An 18,662-nucleotide genomic window follows, 5' to 3' on the forward strand; every position below is an offset into this window, starting at 1 on the left:
TTGAGAATGAACGTGAAAGTGGAGTTTGGAATTAGAAAGGTCAGAGGAAAGAAACAATACTTGCGCTCTTTCAAGAAGATGATGGTTTTCATTTTGTCTATCAGATGATTGAAGCAAGAAATAAGATCAGAAATGAAGTTACGTACACATACTAATCTTCAAAAGGACTTAGTTGAACATGTTTTTAATTGGACTGGTATTGAAGAAACAGCAAATCCGGTACCAATTTATGATCCAAATTGGTCGGATCCAGATGAGGGAGAAGGAGGCAAAAATTAAAATGGAAATGAAAGTGTATTTCCTATGTATTTCCTAACGTTAACTATTAAGTTCCAACGTATTTCCTATGTATTTTCTATGTAATTCCTATAAGTTCTTATGTGTTTAATGAGTTGTGTTTTAATGAACTAAATGCACTATGTATTTTAATTTTATTGGTAATTGTATTTCTATGAAAATAATTATATTGGATAGAACATACATAGTGCATTAATTAAAAAAAACAGTTAGATAAAAATACATAGTTCATTAATTAAAAATACAATGAAATTAAAATACATAGTGCATTAATTAAAAAGACAGTGAAATTAAAATACATAGTGCATTAATTAAAATACATAGTGCTTTAATTAAAATAAAATACTAGATATTACATAAGCTTAGTTAGAGCTAGAACCACCTCTAGCCCTTGCCCATTCAGCACATATTTCAGCTTGTTGTTGCTCGATTATAAAAGCGGTATCGGGATGGAGGACACTTGTATCGGTCGCTAAAATCTTAGCTTCATATTATTGCCTTTTTGAAGCCGATTTTTTCCAATTGAACCCTGATTTTTTTCTGCTTGAATCCGATTTTTTTCTTCTCTTGCCATCACAGGTTCTTTGACCATATGCAAGTTCCTTTTCCCTAAGTTCTAAGCATTTTTGTGTTTCATTTGCATCCCTGTGAAAATGTATCCTCTAAACGCGTGTAAAGTAACCCTCCAACATACCAACTGATTTTTTTCTTGGTTCATTTTGGACTTGGCTTTCTTCGATCCAAGAGGACGCTCCATTTCTTTTGGACGCTCTATTTCTTGAGAACCCTCCAATTCAACTCCACCAACACTTGGTGAATTAGATGTTGAATCTTCACCATCATTTTTGCGACATTTTCCCTTTGTGGGCGGCTTTGACCTTGCCTCAAAAACGTTACTCCACTTTGGATTATCCTTGAGTATAACGTAATAATGATCAAGAAAAAAAAGCCGATTTTTTCTTGTAGTTGGTGCGTCATCCTTGCCTCGGACAACTAAAAAATAAAATGGTGGTAATTAGACTAAAATAATCACTAGGACTAAGATAATTAAACTAAAATAATAATTAGACTAAGATAATAATTAGACTAAGACTAAAATGGAAATAATAAATATACTAAGATAATTAGACTAAGACGGAAATAATTAGACTAAGACTAAGATAATCAATAAATTCCAAATTGACAACGTTGTAATTACCTGGCTTTGTATTGTTGTACCACTTGCATGTCGAGCCTCCATCAAGATTCACAATTGCAACAAACTTGTTCATCATTTTTGAAATATATTTCCACCTACCGCTAATTGAATCGGGAGACCTATCCGACCCACGTGCTTGATTGAACTCGTTTGTTACATGATTCCAAAATCCTTTTGCATTTTGGAAAGCACCAACAATGGAGTCTTCACTAATTTTTATCCAAGCAAGACATAGAGCTTGATCATCGGACATGCTAAAGTGAGTTTTCGCTTTTGCTTGAGTGCTACTACTTGCTTGAGATGCTTGAGTTGATGTCATTTGATATTTGGTTTTTTTTAAGAACTGATTTTAAAGAAGAAGAAATATGATATATGATTGTTGGAAGTGTGAGTTGAAATGAAACAAATGTTGTATATATACCAAAGTTTTTTATTTTGACCGTTTTTACCGTTCGACTTTTTTTGATTGGTGGTAAACTAGCTAGTTAGGACTCGGACGGGATGTTGGATTCCGTCTGGTGAGTTTTGTAATCCAGACGGAATCCAACATCCCGTCCGAAATTAACAAGTCAGTGAAAAACTCGATAGAAAGTTTCACCTTGTTTTGAACTGGGGAAAATAGTCACTGAGTTTATCACCCTGCATTACACAGCGCTTTTGGACCCAACTAGGTGAAAGTTTTCACAAAACCCCCTTATTTCCTTGCATTGCAAATGCTATAATTACTAGAGATTTGTTTGCTATGAAATCGAAGCTTCCAAGTCGACATCTGTTATAGAAAAGTGTGAGAACAACGTTGACATTCACCACTCACTGTTACACATCGATAACCCACATTTTTCCTGTCGAATGGGAAACGTGATTTTTAATCGCTATTTCGGTATTTCCCCACGTTGGAAAAAGCGTACTTTAAAAACGGTATTAAAAACGTGCTCCTCTTTTCCGTGTGTCTCTCGCTGTAAAACTCGCGGGAATCTTCATATTTAAAAGAGGTATTGAATAATTTTTAAAGACTAAAAGCTTTCGTGCACTTCGTATGTCTCTTGTAACAAAAAAGCCCAACTCTCAAATGGATTCTAATAATGCTGAATCATCAGCTTCTTCTTCTCCAACAAGCGATCAGTCTCCTAATTCCCACGTGTGGAAAAAGCGAAAAGCCGGTCGAAAGAAGTTTCGAGAAACTAGGCACCCCATTTACAGAGGTGTTAGAGAAAGAAAGAATGGAAGATGGGTGTGTGACGTGCGCGAGCCAAATAAAAAGTCGAGAATATGGCTTGGAACTTTTCCAACACCTGAAATGGCTGCTAGAGCCTACGATGTAGCTGCATTGGCTCTTAAATTAGGAAGCTCGACTGCGCTTAATTTCCCTGACTCAGCTTCCGTCTTACCACAACCTAAGTCAACTTCACCTGGCGATATTCAGTCAGCAGCTCTTGAGGCCGCCGAAGCATTTCGACCGCCTTCAACATTTCGACTGCCAAATGTTGAGAACCAAGAGACACATTCTGTTGAGAGCTCAGTGAGGCTTCTAGAAGATTCTCCAATGTTTTTGGATGAAGAGGCATTGTTTAACATGCCAGGTCTACTTTCTAATATGGCAGAGGGAATGCTGATTACCCTGCCAGCTTTAAAAAAAGGATTCAATTGGAACGATGATGATTGTAACATGGAATTCTCTCTCTGGAGTGACGAGTGACGACTAAGCAGCCAACATATATTGTATTATTACGTATTGCTTATATTTTACCTTATCGAAGGTGTAATCAGTGCCGAAGGCAGCTGCTTAGGGCCCAACATTCCAAAGCCCCCACTAGTTTGGATTTCATTTTTATTATTATTATTTTTATAATAGTTAAAAATTTATATAATAACATTTGAAAAAACAGTAATTGAATTAAAGACAAGAAAATGCAATTACATTCTAAAACAAATCCGCCGTTTCCCTCATTACTCCAACAGAAAACTTTTAATTTTTCCTGTAAACAATGAGTGTAATTAAGATTGTTTTTCGAACTATGCTTAGGACCCCAAATGGCTTGATTAAAGCATGTTTGAATCTAGAGGGGCGCCTGTTATTCTTAAACCTATTATGTCTGGCCTATATTTAAGGGAAGCACTTGGAAGTTTAACATATCCATATCTAATAACTAATACATATCCATATCTATTAACTAATACATATCCATATCCATATCCAATAACTAATACATATCAATTAACTAATTCATTATTTTTTAAAATTTGTTTTTTTTTATCCCATGCGTACAATTGAAATAATGAAATAATGCGTAGCTTTGTTTTTTGTTTTACCATAACACATGAAAGGACAATTTTAATTTATATTAAATTAGAGAACAGGCAACAACAAGTAATTATTTTTCAAATAGGGACTATTTTAAAAACTTTGCTGATGTAGCTCACTATGAGTATCTTGGGAGAAATGGATATTAATATAGGTAGGATATATAGCGGATTGTAAATGACCGTTAGACAGACACAATCCCCTTAAAAGTTAGCTACTGTAGAATCAGCTGATTCAAAGGCCTTGTCTCATCTTTTTTACGTTCTGTTTTTTATAGTAAGCCTTATCTTATCAATAAACCCACCAACATAGCCCAGTTTGATTGTGGGCTGGACCGGGTTACCGATCCGAAAGACCTGGCTGAGTACAAAACCAGAAATTAGGCTGTAGCACAGTAGCAACATATCACTTGGGTGAGCACAAACTCGCAAAATTCAAGGTTCGACCTCTTCCACAACTTCCCTTTTGAAATTCTTGAATATTATTGTTTTCTTCCACTGATTTTTGTAGCATCATTTATTTTTCGTATATAGTATTCTTTTTATTGCTATAAAACCCATATTTAATCCCTTTGCTTTATAGGTCTATTTATTTGATCTGATTTTCGTAGTCTCATTTCATTATTACCATGTTTTGATTTCTTGAACATGTTTGTCTTTGCAGGAAAAGGTGTCTTCAACTGTTTCGAGAATGTCAACGTTTTTGAGTTTCGCTAGTCTTGCACCCAAGACAAAAAATATCGTCGTAGCTGGTGCTCTCACTTCGTTTGTTTTTGGGGTTTATTTCTACACAATGAGAGCTGTGGGGGGTACAGATGAACTTCAAATTGCTATTGACAAGTTTGAGGACCAGAAAAGCAAGACCGAGAGCTTGCCATCAAGGTCTTGATTTCCTTTACTCTTTGTCATTTTACTTATGTTAAAGCATGTAATAAAGTAGACAGGGTTTTGTTGAGTTGGAACAGAATATTACCTTCTTATTGTATTAGGTATTGGTTCATGTAACTGATAGGTTTACCCGAAAATAGAAAAACTTGGCTACGTGTTTGTGGAATTTTAGAAGAATGCTTTATTAGATTGATTACTAAGAAAATAGGACTAGGGTTGTAGAATTCTGTGTCAATCATTTTACTTTTTCTAAAAGGATGTAGAAGTAAGTTTGGTCTTCTACTGCCAATCTGCTATGAATGTGTGAGCTAGAAAGACATTACACGCTAAAGTATCAAAGACTCCTTATAGAGAAATCAGTTATTAAGGAAGAGAAGTGTCAAGTTGTAAAACTTGTGTAGATACTAAACAAGTATCAATGATTCCTTCTACTGCCAATGCTTGTACCATGTGGATGGTAATATTGGTCAGAGTAGAGGAATACCAATGTTATTTTGTCAATAACTAGAATAAGTATTACCAAAAAAAAAAAAACTAGAATAAGTATCAGAAAGAAGCTATTTGATTCATTGGTTATGGATGGGTCACATAGAGTTTCTGGCTCATATTCCATACCTTTGAAGTACTTTATTTTGGTTCAGATTGCTAATCCTAGATCTAGCTTAAGAGTTAAGTTTATGTCTAGTTTGAAGTTCTATTCAAACTTGGGCCAAGTTTGATATATGACAAGTTGGCAACCTATATGTTTTGGTTTTTGGTTTTGCTGCTGCTGCTGAGTGTCTTGGTTCGAGTGTTGGAACTACCCAATTCTCATCTCACACTGAGCACGACATGTTTATTTGTTCATTCTTATTTTTTGAGGGATAACTAAGCTTTAGGATTAGTTTCGTAATCTATCTTTAAATCAAGTTAGCTCTCATTTACCAAATGTTAGCATGGAGGATATTAAGGTCTGTTGTCCAGACACGGAGAGGGAAATTCTCAGCTCCATTGCTTACAATGAGGTTATTTTTTATTTTTATTTCGATAGATAATACAAGGATACTGTGTCCTAAGACCATCAGATATTAAATAAGATAAACTGACTCAGGGCCTTCCCATTAAATACAGGATTGCCTGTAGAATCCCCATCTGTATTAATTAGAACCAAAGACAAGTAGAGGAATGTCATAGATGGGTTTGGAGACCCTATATCCACCCTAGAACATATGGCATAGCATGGAAACTTTGTCACAAGTCTGCAGCAACCCGAAGCTATTTACGATAGAAAAGAATTTAGCTAGCAAGTAGATGCTGTGTCTGCAAAAAACGAGTGAGGATATTGAGCATCTGCTATGGGGTTGTAGTGCAACTAAGTCACTTTAGCAGTGTAGCTGAAGTAAAAAAATGGTTTGAAGGGAACAGTTCCTTGATAGCACAAACATGGAACTTAACAATAGGATAGTTGTTGGCCTCATGGAAACACAGAAACATGATATGGTTTGATGGGGCAGCATCTTTAGAGAAGTTCTGCAAGTATTATGTACATAGTCAAGTGATTATTGCAGTCCATCTTTCAAGCAGTGTACAAATGACAGCTTAAACGAGCTGATCATATTAGAGAATTGGGAGGCACAAGTAAAAATATGGTAGAGAACCATGAGTTAGAGCGTAGATGGCCTGCACCTGGGGGAGGGGATGGTGAACATCAGTACAGATGAAGCTTCGAAAGGTAGTCCTGGTGCTGCAGGAATTCCTGGAATAGGTGCAGTTTCTACTTTTTAGTAAATACACATGTAATTTCTTAGTTTGTCTTCAGCAAGGGGCATTGGTGTGGATCACTACTAGCTAACAGGCAGAGTGTTTGGTAGTGCTAGAAGTGGTAGAACTGGCTATATCAAAAGGGATGGACAAAGTTGTGGGTGGAGTGGTGGACTCTGATTCAGCTCCAGCCGTGAAGGTAGGGTTCTGGTGAAATCCCCTGGAAGATCTAATAAATAGATGAATTATTTAATGGTCTCACGTACATTTTGTAAAAAGATCCTCATTATTAGTTACATTACAAAGATGTGAGGATGGCTCTCACTCGAGTTAAATGTAAAAAACCGGTAGTGTGAATGTTTTCATGGTCTTAGGAAAGAACAAAACTAAGTCTCCTTTACCCAGCATAGAGCACTGACTGGCAGCTTCTGCCATCAGTGCAAAACCTGTCATTGTGTCTGAACTGTTTATCAAGAAGTGAGCCCGGTTGTTTCATTAAATTCATTGCAGGCTGCAACTTACCCCACAACGCACACGAAAAAAGAAGAAACTCAACCTTCCACAGCAGAGGAACTAACCAAATTAGCTTGCAAGGGAAAGAAAAGACACTGAATGCTTCTCAGAAAATTTTAACTATGAAGGCTTCATATCTGGGATGTCCCATTCTTCTAACACTTCTTAAGTAAAGTCCCATTTCACCAGTTCACAGTTTGGTGCAAGTGCTCAGAAACAATTACTTGTTTCTTAAAAGCAAATCAGATGAAGGGAAAACCATTTGCAAGAGTATTGTGACCAGACCAAAAGTCGGTGCCAGAATATAGTTTGTTCCTTACACCTGCAATGCCTTTTCCAAATTCGGGACAAACAGCAATAAATCTCTTTCCACTATCCACAAGCATGGGATCAGCTGATCAAGTGACTTGTCTGGGCTACCCAGTTTGCTCTCCTTGACCACACTAAAGCCAACACCCCATTAGAGTGAGATTGCAAGGTGATTTCGGCCTCTTCTTTGGGAGAGCGTACCATACCAAATGCAACCGAGTGGGTTTTCTTTTGTCCAAACGAGCCCCATAGAATGTCAATCACCAGGTTTCCCAACTTCTTAGCTGCGCTCATTGGTAAGGTAACGACTAACAACGAGAGAGAGAGTTGAGCAAATCAGCAGTAATAGTGATCAAAGCAGGCCTCCCTCTTTTAGTTGCAAGCTTTCTTTTCCATCTGTTTGAGTTTATTGTGAAAATGCTCAATAATCGGACCACTGTGAGCTGTCTTTATAGGATGCCAAGTTGCCAGTAGGAGCCAGCAAAGGCAGGATGGCAAGCAAGAAAATTGAAGTTTTGAGAGTTTCTGGTTGACGAGATGCCACCATAACTCGCGGAAGGTTGAGTTTTGCAAGTTTGAGCAAAAAGGTCAAGAATTTAAGAATACGGTGGAAGTATGACGAGCCTATTCCCAGAGCTTGTTCTGCTTGTGAGTAAAATTACCATTCCACGCACAAAAGTTATGCAACTGTATTACCTGCAGTTTAATGATGCTTCTTAATTGTCAGGGATACCAAGTTACCAACAAGAAGAGTAAAAACAAGAATGTTTCAATCACGATCTATTTTTTTTTTCGATAATTTCACATATTCACGATCTATTGTGTACGTCTAAAACGCATTCAATCAATCTTGGATATTCTTAATTCTTTTTCTTTAGTTGGCGGCTAAGCATCAAATTGATACAGATACTAATTACAGCTGGACATGAATATTGTGCTAGCTGAACCGTACATCAAAAGTACTCACGATGTCTTGTCCCAAACCACTTGCGAATCAAGATCAATGCTGTTAGACCTTGAACACCAATACAACCTTACCTATAAAATTTGAAATGACACCAATATGTGTACAAAATATGGTTACTTTTATTAAGAATGCTTAAGAGAGCATAATTCGTGTCCAATAATCTTAAGAAGGCCTCTTGTATCTGTATCTAGTGGAGCAAAAGGCAAATAATAGCAAGTTCAAGAAGCTGAGACCAGCCAAGAGCCAGAAGAAGTAATCAAGATGTCCCTCATTCAAGTTATTTGGTATCCACCCTGGCTGTCCTCCTTTGGCTGTCATGGCTGTGACAACCGTAAGAATAAAAGAGTTGAGAAAATTCCCCAGTGCTGTGGTGAGAAGTGCCAAGGCACTACAGAGTGTTCTCATGGCATCTGGCGACTGATCATAAAAGAACTCAAGCTGTCCAATGGAGGTAAATACTTCTGCAGCCCCAACCAAGAAATACTGAGGTATCTGCCAAAAGATACTAACAGGAATTGCGACCTTATGGTCTACCAAGTCAAGGGTTCTTGCAACCTCCAAGCGCTTTATCTCTACTATTGCGGCTGCTATCATAGATAATATACATAAGAAAAGTCCGACGCCCATACGTTGCAACAATGATAAGCCTCTCTCTTCTCCAGTCAACTTCCTAACAACGGGAACAAGGACTCTGTCATAGATTGGCACCCACACAATTACACTGATAACATCGAAAGATGAGAGAGATGCTGCAGGAATAGTGAAGGAACCAATTGTGGTATCCATAACCAGTCCCTGTTCCACAAACATAGTAGACATCTGGGCATAAACAGCAAAGAATACTATGGTGGTAGCCCAGATAGGAATTATTCTTATTAGTATCTTAAGTTCCTCCACTTGGGTCACAGTGCATAGCCTCCACGAATTTGAGAAGTCACCACTTTTAATCTCAAGATCAGAAACCACAGCAGCTTTATCGAGGAACCTGTAACAGACAACAAAATGTTAAGAGTAGCAGCCTTTTGTCAGTAATGAACACGCAACACCTGATATTATGCCAACAGAGAGCGAGCATATTGAAGTATCGGCCTAATATATACATTTATATGTAGCAGTAATTTTTCTTAATAATACCTGCAATACTAAGATATCTTCAGATAAACCAAATGAGATAATCAGCTTAGTTACGAAGTACTACAATCTGTACTGTGTGTTTCACTGTGGACATTGACATGATATTGCTCAGAACTTGCTCTAGACCATAAAAACACCCAAATTCACTCTATGCATCACTTTGTCTGCATCTGGTCTAATAATTCATGCAAGTTTGGAGAAAATTGAGTATTAAATAATTTGTCAATAAGTTTTGTGTAATTATCAACAAATACTGGCCATATGACTGTGGCTTGTAACTAAATGTTAATTCAGCATTTCAGCAGGTAAGGCAGGAAAATAATAAACCTGCATTCATCGCTGTGCTCCAATTTTCGGCTTCCTTTAATCACAAAAGAATTATCTGGCAGTTCGTATAGAAGAGAGCAGTTTTGTGGGACTTCAATATTCAATTTGCGAAAAGAAGCAACAATGACCTGGCAAATTCTTGTCAGAGGGCTTCCACCTGGTTTTTGAAACCTATATAGGGGTGTGCCCAGATAGAAGCTTCCAATGGCAATGCCCATAAAGACAGTAGGAATGGCAAAACCCAAGCTCCACCCAAGATTATCTTGAATCCATACAAGAAAAATGCTTGACACGAGAGCACCAATATTGATACAAAGATAAAACCAATTGAAAAAGGAGCCCCTTTTCACTCTCTCCACAGGAATGGAGTCATCAAACTGATCTGCTCCAAAAGATGACACGCATGGTTTTATCCCACCAGTACCCAGTGCAATCACATAGAGACCCAAAAAGAATATAGCCCGTTCAGGTGGAGTTGCCGGCCTGCAAATGGAATCCTGACAAGGTGGAGTCCTGAAGGCAGGAACAGAGGCTGAGAGAGTCAAAATACACATTCCCTGCATAAGTACAATGTGATGTTGAATAGTTCATCAAGAATATAAACAAGGAAAAAAGTGCATAAATAACATGCGAGTCTTTGGCACTACTACGAGGACTAGAACTGGTCTCATAGCTAACCTACAGGCTATTCAAAGAACCTTGATACTCTTATATGCATGAAGAGATGGAGGATGTGGACTGTGATACTGAGATGCAGGAAGCGACTAGTTAGAAGCAGCAGTCTCACTGACTAACCAATACAGGTAACATGTAGACACCAACTTAAAAAAGAAAAGTTATCTTCCTCAATCAGGAAGACTGACCTTTAGGTTTTCAGTCCTTGCTGGTTTTTCAGTGATGATTAACATTTGATCTATCTAGCACAATTCTCTGTAAAAATTCTAACGTCTTATAACTAACAATTTGAGAATCAGCTACGTAAAAGGATGTGTGACTAGGTATTGTACTTACGACGAAGTAAATTGAGGAGAAAACGGCAATAGTATAGTATCGCCCCCAATATACATCTGCTAGAACAGCACCAATTAAAGGTGAAACATAGCAAGCGCCTTGCCAAGTGGAGACGTTTCTAGCAGCAGACACATTTCCATCATTTAGTTTTTTGGTAAGATAAGTAACAAGGTTTTTGGCAATTCCATAGTAGGCCAAACGTTCACAGCACTCTGTACCTGAATTTAATTAGCCAATGTCAGATATAAATGTACTTTGGCTGATATGTGAATACTCTGCGGTTCCTGTTCGCAAACCTAGAATGAAGGGACATGCTCTCCAGCCTCCAGTGTTCTCCTCCACGTCAGGTTTCACATCAAAGTCAAGATGTCCATCTCCTGTGGATCCTCTACCGTTTGTATTCTATAATTGAATAGAAAAGAACATTTAGTATAACTGCAAATTTATAAGATACGTTAAGTTGGAAAAATCTCCTTAGGCTGAGTCCAATGGCTCCCTATCCCCTTAAAAATAGAGCTAAAATCAACAGATTTTACTCTCTATCATTAATTTTCTCGGTATATATATACAAAGGATTCTACTCTCTATCTTTATTTTACTCTCTATATAGAGAATAAAATAAAGATAGTCTTAGAAGGCCTTAGAAGGCATTATTTTTAAGCTTGACTTGAGCGGTATTTGGCATTACTGCATTCAGTAAGTACTTTTAAGAGTTTATAGCTTACGCTACAATATGCAATCCCCATTGATAGTCTGGATGTGTAAACTTGTTTTGTTATTAGTAATGAGCATAGGCATCTATAAGACTCAAATATACGCATTTGCAAGCTATGACGTCAATTGTATTTTGTATAGACTCTCATGGAAAAATAAGCTTATGTATTAAGCCACAATGTTTACTGGAAGTCTGAAACAGATGAAAATTTCTCTCTCGAATAAGTACTGCTTCAGTGGAGCTTAGATGAGCAGAAGAACATGAAAGAAACGTTCCCCATAACAAACAAAGCCACAAATTGACAGGGCAAAAAAGTAGAAGAGATGATTGTAAATAACCTGTAATAAGAGTTCATCTTCCAGAAGCAATAATCTATCCTCATGAGAATCCATTTAACAAATTGTATGGTCGTTGGGATATCCCTCTTAGACAAAGGGCGTTGACAACTTGACATAGTTTGAGATGGAAACAGATTCTTGCGCCAAATGAAAAATCCTACGTCGTTTGTTTTGATTATTTCTTTCACCTATAAAGAAAACTCTCCGCCTAACAGTTCCGTTTCCATCGACCGGATTTTTTCATTTTCTAATTTGTCCCCGTTGCTCTTATCTAATAACATCAACCAGACAAAATACAATACGTAAATTGTTATATTTAATAGGGAAATATATGTCATTTGATATATGTTAAGTAATTATTATTGGAGTGGGCCCAAGAAATCAGACTCAGAAACTCACAACTTCTACCCTGGGACTATTGATTTTTGTGTCTATCAAACTATCCTAATTCACTATCATAATTACCCATTGTGCCAAACCCTTTTCATTTGCACAATTTTAATACATATGGGCCCAAAGTTTAAAAAAAAAAAAAAAAAAAACACACACACACACACACAAGTTACGGCTAATAAAAATAGTACATGTACATCTATTAGGTTCCCACATTTTGCACGCCAGACTCCTCCATTTTATCTATCTCATTTTATTATTATTATTATTTTAATAAAATTTAAAAGAGAAAAGACTTAATTTTTAATCTTTTTTAATGAAATTTAAAAGAGAAAAGGCTTAATTTTTAATATTTTTTTAATGAAATTTAAAGAAAAAAAAGGCTTAATTTGAATTATTTATATATGTAGGTTGTGTAATACTTTTATATATGCAAATAAATTAAATAAAATTATGTTTAACATAATTATATATATATATATATATTAATCCATGTCCATGGAAATAATTTTTTCTTTTCCAAATTGTCCTCATTGATATTTGCTAATTACAACACCCAAACCAAATCTAATATGTGGATTGTTGTAAGTAAGAGGAGTATATATGTCATTTAATATGTAATTTTTTCTTTCTTATAAAGTTGGCAAAATTGTGGGGCTTTATGGATTTGTTTTGTTTAGGAGGTTTAGGGGCTTTATTATTAATTGAATTGGAAACTTCCCATTATGTACTAAATTTGGACCGATAATAGTAAGAAAAGTCAATTTCTTCCCACCAACACCATGTAACCAAATAAGATAAAAGATATGTGTTGAGTACATTAAGCATACACAAAAATTTATATGCAATTGTTTATTTAAAACACCCTATGTCTACCTCTACTATCGTTTATATTCTCATGGTATTGATGCTGATTTGGGTCAAATATTTTTTTTTTTTTTTAAATTGAACTTTCATCTACACATCAGTCTATTGAGGTGATTCTATATTTCAGCCGAACTTTTAATTGAATTGAGCTCTCATTTTCGCATCATTCTACTGGAATAAGTCTATAGTTCGACCTTTATATCTTCTTTACATGTGTTCATATGCAAAATGGTGAAATTTTATAGTAGATAATTATAAGTCACAATTTTTGTACGTATGAACATACAGCACACGGTAAATTTAACACTCATCGAGCGCGCCCAAAATGCTAGTAATATATAATTCAAATTGTGCCTTGTGTCCGACATGTGGAACAAAGGGCACCATGGTAAGCAATTACATCAACCAACTTTTTGTCTGTTGCCCATTTTTAGGATCACTTATTGTTTAGTCTAAAACTCTTTCACTCCAAAATGCTTCATTATCCAAACCTCACCACTCCCAAGTCTTAAGGTACCAATACGACAATACTTGTATATAGACGAAATTTCCACGCGTCGGCCAGTGAAAGGAGCTTCTGGCTTGAAAGGCAAGTTTTCAATTCTTCTCCATGAAAACGAACCCCTCATCTTCTGTTCTATCGTTGCTGTATGCCAAACAAAGTTCGTATAAATCCTGATGTGCAGGGACAGAGAATACGTTCAAGGATAAAGTCCACTTAAGGCCTGTAGTTCGCAAAGAAGTTGCACTAAGATCCGCACTCAAGAATCTAAACAGTAAACAATAAGAAGTTGCACCATGATAATAACAATGCTGGATTTGAGGGGAGAATTCAGAATATATTTCCAAGAATTAGGAGTTACCTCATTTGGCAACCTTTTGTGCGCTAGAATGGAAACTCCAAAACCCCAAAATAAAGGAATCGCAAGTTTCTATAGGGGGCAGAAACTTGAGATTTCCGTATTCCACAATTCCTTGCGGGCAAAAAATTATCGGGTAAGATATATTTTCTACTTCTTTAAAACCTCACATCTCGTACATCCCACTCGATCTCTCTACCAACACTAGTCGAAAACTCGTCCATTTTTAGCAAACATCAAGGAGCTGAATGCTCAAAAGCAATCTCGGGAGGTAATCAAAATTAACCTTTAAAATTACCAGTGCGACTGCTTTGCTTTTTATGATTATTGATGACAAAAATGATTACATATATTCCAATCAAGAGACGTTAAGGAAGGCAGATGAGATATTTGGTGTGGATAACAAAGATCTTTACTTATCATTCCAAGGATTGCTGAATCGCAACACGTATTAGAACTTATTCTTTGGTATTCTACTTTTCTCTTCTCCCAGTGCATCTGCGTGGGCACACATTTTCTCATTTTATTTTGGTTTATTTTGTTTTATATTATTACACCAAAGGCCATTCACTGGCTTAATTGTTGTCTTGAGTAAATTGGCGGGAAAAAAAAAATGAGGAATCGCTTCTTATCCTTAGCATGGTTTTTAAGATATAAAGAATTTGAGAGTTTTGAGAGTATCGTGTACTAGAAGATACCTTCAGGAGACATCAAAGATGTTTAAGCAGGGTAATATTGGAGTTTGGAGGTAGTCCTAAGGTGTTGATGTTATTATGTTCAGTTGTTTGCAGTTTTTCTAGGATAGTTAATGGAAGATGAGTGGGTTAGATTGCCTATTCCTTTTACAGTATCAATTCCAGGGGTAAACCGAATGCGGTAGGTCCTGGCTCTCGGTCCTAGTTTCCTCGGGAGAAGATCAAAATAAATTTTCTATCGAGACGATCGAATATTGCATAGTTTGCATGCTGCAGTCCATTTACCTACTACATCTAACTTCACAGCTAGCATAGTCGATTGCTTACTGTTGCAATGCTTATTAAGTAAATGTTTTTATGCATTTTCTTTGCATGTATGTATTGATGAATAATTTGATGCGTATAATATAGATGGAAGATCATACATACGATACTGACGATGAGAGTATGGATGTTGTTGTAGCTACATGTGTGGCTACAATGTTGTGTGCTGTAGGATGGTACCACGATACATATATAGATAAATTTCCTGCATCCAATCTTGATATTGAAAGAGAGAAGTTTATGAATAGGCTGACTAATGGGAATGATAACGATTGTCGTAACATGTTACGGATGAATAAAATCCAATTTCTTAGTTTGTGTGATTTTTTGCGTCGAAAAGGAGGAATACAAGATTCAAAGTTTGTCTCTCTAGAGGAACATATTGCATATTTTTTACATACCATTGCACATGATGTAAGAAATCGAGTAGTGAAATTTGGTTTTAATCGTTCTGGGGAAATTGTTCATCGTCATTTTAAGCGAGTTTTGAATGCAATAATACATGTGTATAAGTATCTTGTTAGACGACCTGGGGGACTTCCATATCCACAAATTGCTGAGAATCCAAGATTTACATATTTTAAGGTAAATTTATATTTTTTTAAATATGTGTTGTTTGTGGGAACAAAAAGTTTTGTTCTTATTCATCTAAAACTTTTCAACACGGGATATTAGGATTGCATGTGAGCACTAGATGGAACTTATGTCCCTGCAAAAGTCCCACTTGCAGAACAAGAAGCTTATCGTAATAGGAAGAAACAAATTTTACAAAATGTCTTAGGTGCATGTACAATGGACATGAAGTTCACATACGTTTTAGCCGGTTGTGAAGGATCTGCGGTAGATAGTAAAGTACTATAATCTGCATTATGGAGGCAGGATCCACTCCCTGTTCCAATTGGTATGATCTTTACCAATTGCTATTAAAGGACGATATACATATTGATTAGAAATAGATCGACTAATGAAGTGTTGTCATTTTAAATAGGTAACTATTACCTTGTGGATGCGGGATATGCCAATGCCCCTGTATTTCTTTCCCCGTATCGTGGTGTTCGCTACCATCTCAATGAATGGAGGGGAGGCAGAAGACCACAAAATTTAAAGGAACTATTCAATCATAGGCATTCATCGCTACGCAATGTGATCGAAGGGACATTTGGATTGATAAAAAAACGATGGGTGATACTAAGAAGTGATCCATTTTATAGTTTTGAGATGCAAGTGAAGATTGTGCTTGCTTGTTGTGCTGTTCACAATTATATAATGACCATAGATCCAGATGATCCTTTATTAGCTGAGGTTGATATTGAGTTGGAAATCTTAGGGCCAGAGACAAATGAGTTGATCACTGAAATTAGTTATGGCAATGATGACTGGAATGTAATAAGGGATCAGATGGCACAACAAATGTTTGCTGACTATATGGCATCGAGAAATCGTTAGATGACTTAGTCTTATAGCTTTTCTACTTGAGAATTGAAATTGTTAAATGACTTAGTCTTATAGTTTTTCTACTTGAGAATGTTTTATTTTCTAGTCTATGTTTGGTCTGTTGCAATGTTTCTTGGATTGAATTTATGTTATTATTTATATTTCTAATTAATAATCATTTGTATCATGTTGCATGGGAACTCAATTGTAACGCCCGTATTTAAAATATGTATTTAGTTATTAATTTATTAATTAAATTATTTATTTAAAAATTCGCTGGATTGGATTTGGATATGTGGGCCTGGTTTATGGGCCCGAGTCTGTGTTGGGCTTGGGTTTCAGACCCAAGTATATAATCACATTGTTCTAGAGAATAGGGTTCTTGGAGAATAAAAATAATAAAAATGGAGGCAGAGATAAAAGCTGGATTGCTGGAGGGTGGAGCGCGACGGTTCGGACGATGAAGGATTCGTCGGGTTTTAATACAGGTGAGTAGTTTAGTTTTCTTTTTCCCTTTCACGTGTATAGCCTATACAGTCTATACTGAGATAACAGTTTTACGGGGGTACAATGTTTCTGTTATTTTCCCTGTTTTTCCTCGTCCGGGATTCTTCTGCTTTGTATTGGTAAAACCGGTTATAGTCTTAGACTGTTGGAACTCGGAAGAGTTCGGTAATGGTGGCGCAAGGAACAAAGAAATAGTCTCTTTATCCGGTCGAACTGTGATACTCTGGTGGTGTGTTTTTTTTGTTATTTGAACTTTGGTGTTGTGTTATGTGTTGATTGGCGTCGGGGCTGCTGGAAGACTCGGAGAAGTCGTTAATGGAGGCGAGCCCCATTAGAAATCAGTCCTGCATGTTTATTATGAACTAGTATGTGTTGTGTTGGGTATATGCGGTTGAAACTGTTAAACTGTGATTGGGATGGGTTGTTTGAAATCGGTGGTTAAAATGTCGGGATGGATATTGGGTGTGGCTGTAAAGCTTGCACTGTTCATCAATGGCGTCGCCTGTTAGGACGTTGGTTGAACTCTTGATGTTTTGTTTTTAATGTGTCGGCTTGAATGGATTGTTTGGTGGTGGTTGTGGGCTGGACGGAGGTGCTACTGGAGCTTGGAGAAATTGTTAATGGCGGCATGAAGAGTCCAGATCCAGTTTTGGTTGAGGATTTTAAATTTAAGAATTGAGTTTTTAGCTTTCATTAAAGTTATAGGGTTTTTGATTTGGGTCAAAACCGATTTGATGAAGAGGAGAGTTGGTGGTCGGAAAATTTTGGTGGCTGGTGGAGTTGCTGGAGGAAGGAGATGACGACTTGGGCTTGGGCTTGGGTCGGGACCAAGTGGGTCGGTTTTGGTTTAGGCCCGATTCTATTTTAGTTGTTGGGCCCGATTTTATTTGGTTTAGTTTGGGCCCAATTTAGGTTAAGTTGTTTGGGCTAAAACAAGTTGGTTTTGTCTTGGGCCTTAGTTGGTTTTGGGCCCGATTTTAGTTTGTTTTGTTTGGGCCCGGTTTTGTTTTAGTTTTTGGGCCGGTTTCAGTTCAAAGTTTTTGGGACAGTTTCTAATATCGTTCGGGGCCAGTCCATAGGACTTAATAGAGATCCAAATGGGTCTTTCAACATGTAGACTTTTGGGTTCTAAGGTTTGGGCTTGGCCAGTTGGGTCCGAACCATTTCCTTAGTCATGAGCCTTTGAGCCATGCACCTTTGACCTTAGCCATGAACCATGGCTATGACTCTGAACCTGTTGAACATGAAAATGACAGTTTGACTTCGACCATGATGTGTTGACTTTGACCATGACGTGTTGACTTTGACAGTTGACCGTTGACTTTGACCTTTGACCGTTGACTGTGGAATGTTGACTTTTTCCAATTTTTCACATATTTGATTTTATGGACTATTGTAATAATAAAATATTGTCTAACATTGTATAACCTTGTTTGTCATTATCTAATTAAGTTTTGACATGAGTAGTGCAATATAATATTGGCACGTAACTAGAGGGGAATTCTGATAATAAGAATTTGATATATATGTTTTTATGAGTATTAAATTATATACGGGCTTAGATTTATTGACTTTAGATGTTTGGGATTTGATTGTGGACTGTTTAATTGTGCTACGTTTTACATTGTAAATTGTATGGACAAATCAAATGCTAAAATGCTGTGGAAGCTTGTTTAAATTTGGTTGTCATTATCTAATTAAGATTTGACGTTGATATTGTGACATTATATAATATGTTGGGATATATATATATTAAATGCAATAGTTTTGGAGAAATAAATGTATAAACACTCTATTATTATATATGTGAGATGCTACTATGAGGTAGTATAGTATTTGTGAAT

At 36.6% G+C, this 18,662-nt stretch overlaps 3 protein-coding genes across 3 annotated transcripts; 2 read left to right on the top strand and 1 right to left on the bottom strand.

Moving 5' to 3' along the window:
- Nucleotides 1–2,512: 2,512 nt before the first annotated feature.
- On the top strand, nt 2,513–3,426 carry LOC147489016 (dehydration-responsive element-binding protein 1F-like). The gene has a single exon (XM_086570413.1). It carries the CDS (start codon nt 2,532–2,534, stop codon nt 3,189–3,191), a length of 660 nt encoding a protein of 219 aa, XP_086426539.1. The 5' UTR covers nt 2,513–2,531; the 3' UTR covers nt 3,192–3,426.
- A 570-nt stretch (nt 3,427–3,996) lies between these two features.
- LOC147489017 (cytochrome oxidase assembly protein) lies at nt 3,997–4,850 on the top strand. Its single transcript, XM_086570415.1, has 2 exons — nt 3,997–4,236; nt 4,461–4,850. The coding sequence occupies exon 2, from the start codon at nt 4,488–4,490 to the stop codon at nt 4,683–4,685; it is 198 nt and encodes a 65-aa protein (XP_086426541.1). The 5' UTR covers nt 3,997–4,236; nt 4,461–4,487; the 3' UTR covers nt 4,686–4,850.
- A 3,462-nt stretch (nt 4,851–8,312) lies between these two features.
- On the bottom strand, nt 8,313–12,052 carry LOC147489018 (protein NRT1/ PTR FAMILY 8.3-like). The gene is made up of 5 exons (XM_086570414.1): nt 11,739–12,052; nt 10,982–11,087; nt 10,686–10,903; nt 9,675–10,231; nt 8,313–9,198 (listed from the first exon to the last, which is right to left on the bottom strand). Exons 1-5 carry the CDS (start codon nt 11,790–11,792, stop codon nt 8,376–8,378), a joined length of 1,758 nt encoding a protein of 585 aa, XP_086426540.1. The 5' UTR covers nt 11,793–12,052; the 3' UTR covers nt 8,313–8,375.
- Between the last annotated feature and the right edge of the window lie 6,610 nt (nt 12,053–18,662).

The sequence above is a fragment of the Coptis chinensis genome, chromosome 7, assembly GCF_015680905.1.
Source record: "Coptis chinensis isolate HL-2020 chromosome 7, ASM1568090v1, whole genome shotgun sequence".
Taxonomy (NCBI): Eukaryota; Viridiplantae; Streptophyta; class Magnoliopsida; order Ranunculales; family Ranunculaceae; genus Coptis; species Coptis chinensis.

Coding starts and splice junctions, on each gene's coding strand:
- LOC147489016 (XM_086570413.1), top strand. CDS start 2,532: ATGTCTCTTGTAACAAAAAAGCCCAACTCTCAAATGGATTCTAATAAT.
- LOC147489017 (XM_086570415.1), top strand. CDS start 4,488: ATGTCAACGTTTTTGAGTTTCGCTAGTCTTGCACCCAAGACAAAAAAT.
- LOC147489018 (XM_086570414.1), bottom strand. CDS start 11,792: ATGGATTCTCATGAGGATAGATTATTGCTTCTGGAAGATGAACTCTTA. Junction 11,088..11,738: donor AAGATGAACTCTTATTACAG/GTTATTTACAAT, acceptor ATTCAATTATAG/AATACAAACGGTAGAGGATC. Junction 10,904..10,981: donor AGCATGTCCCTTCATTCTAG/GTTTGCGAACAG, acceptor AATTAAATTCAG/GTACAGAGTGCTGTGAACGT.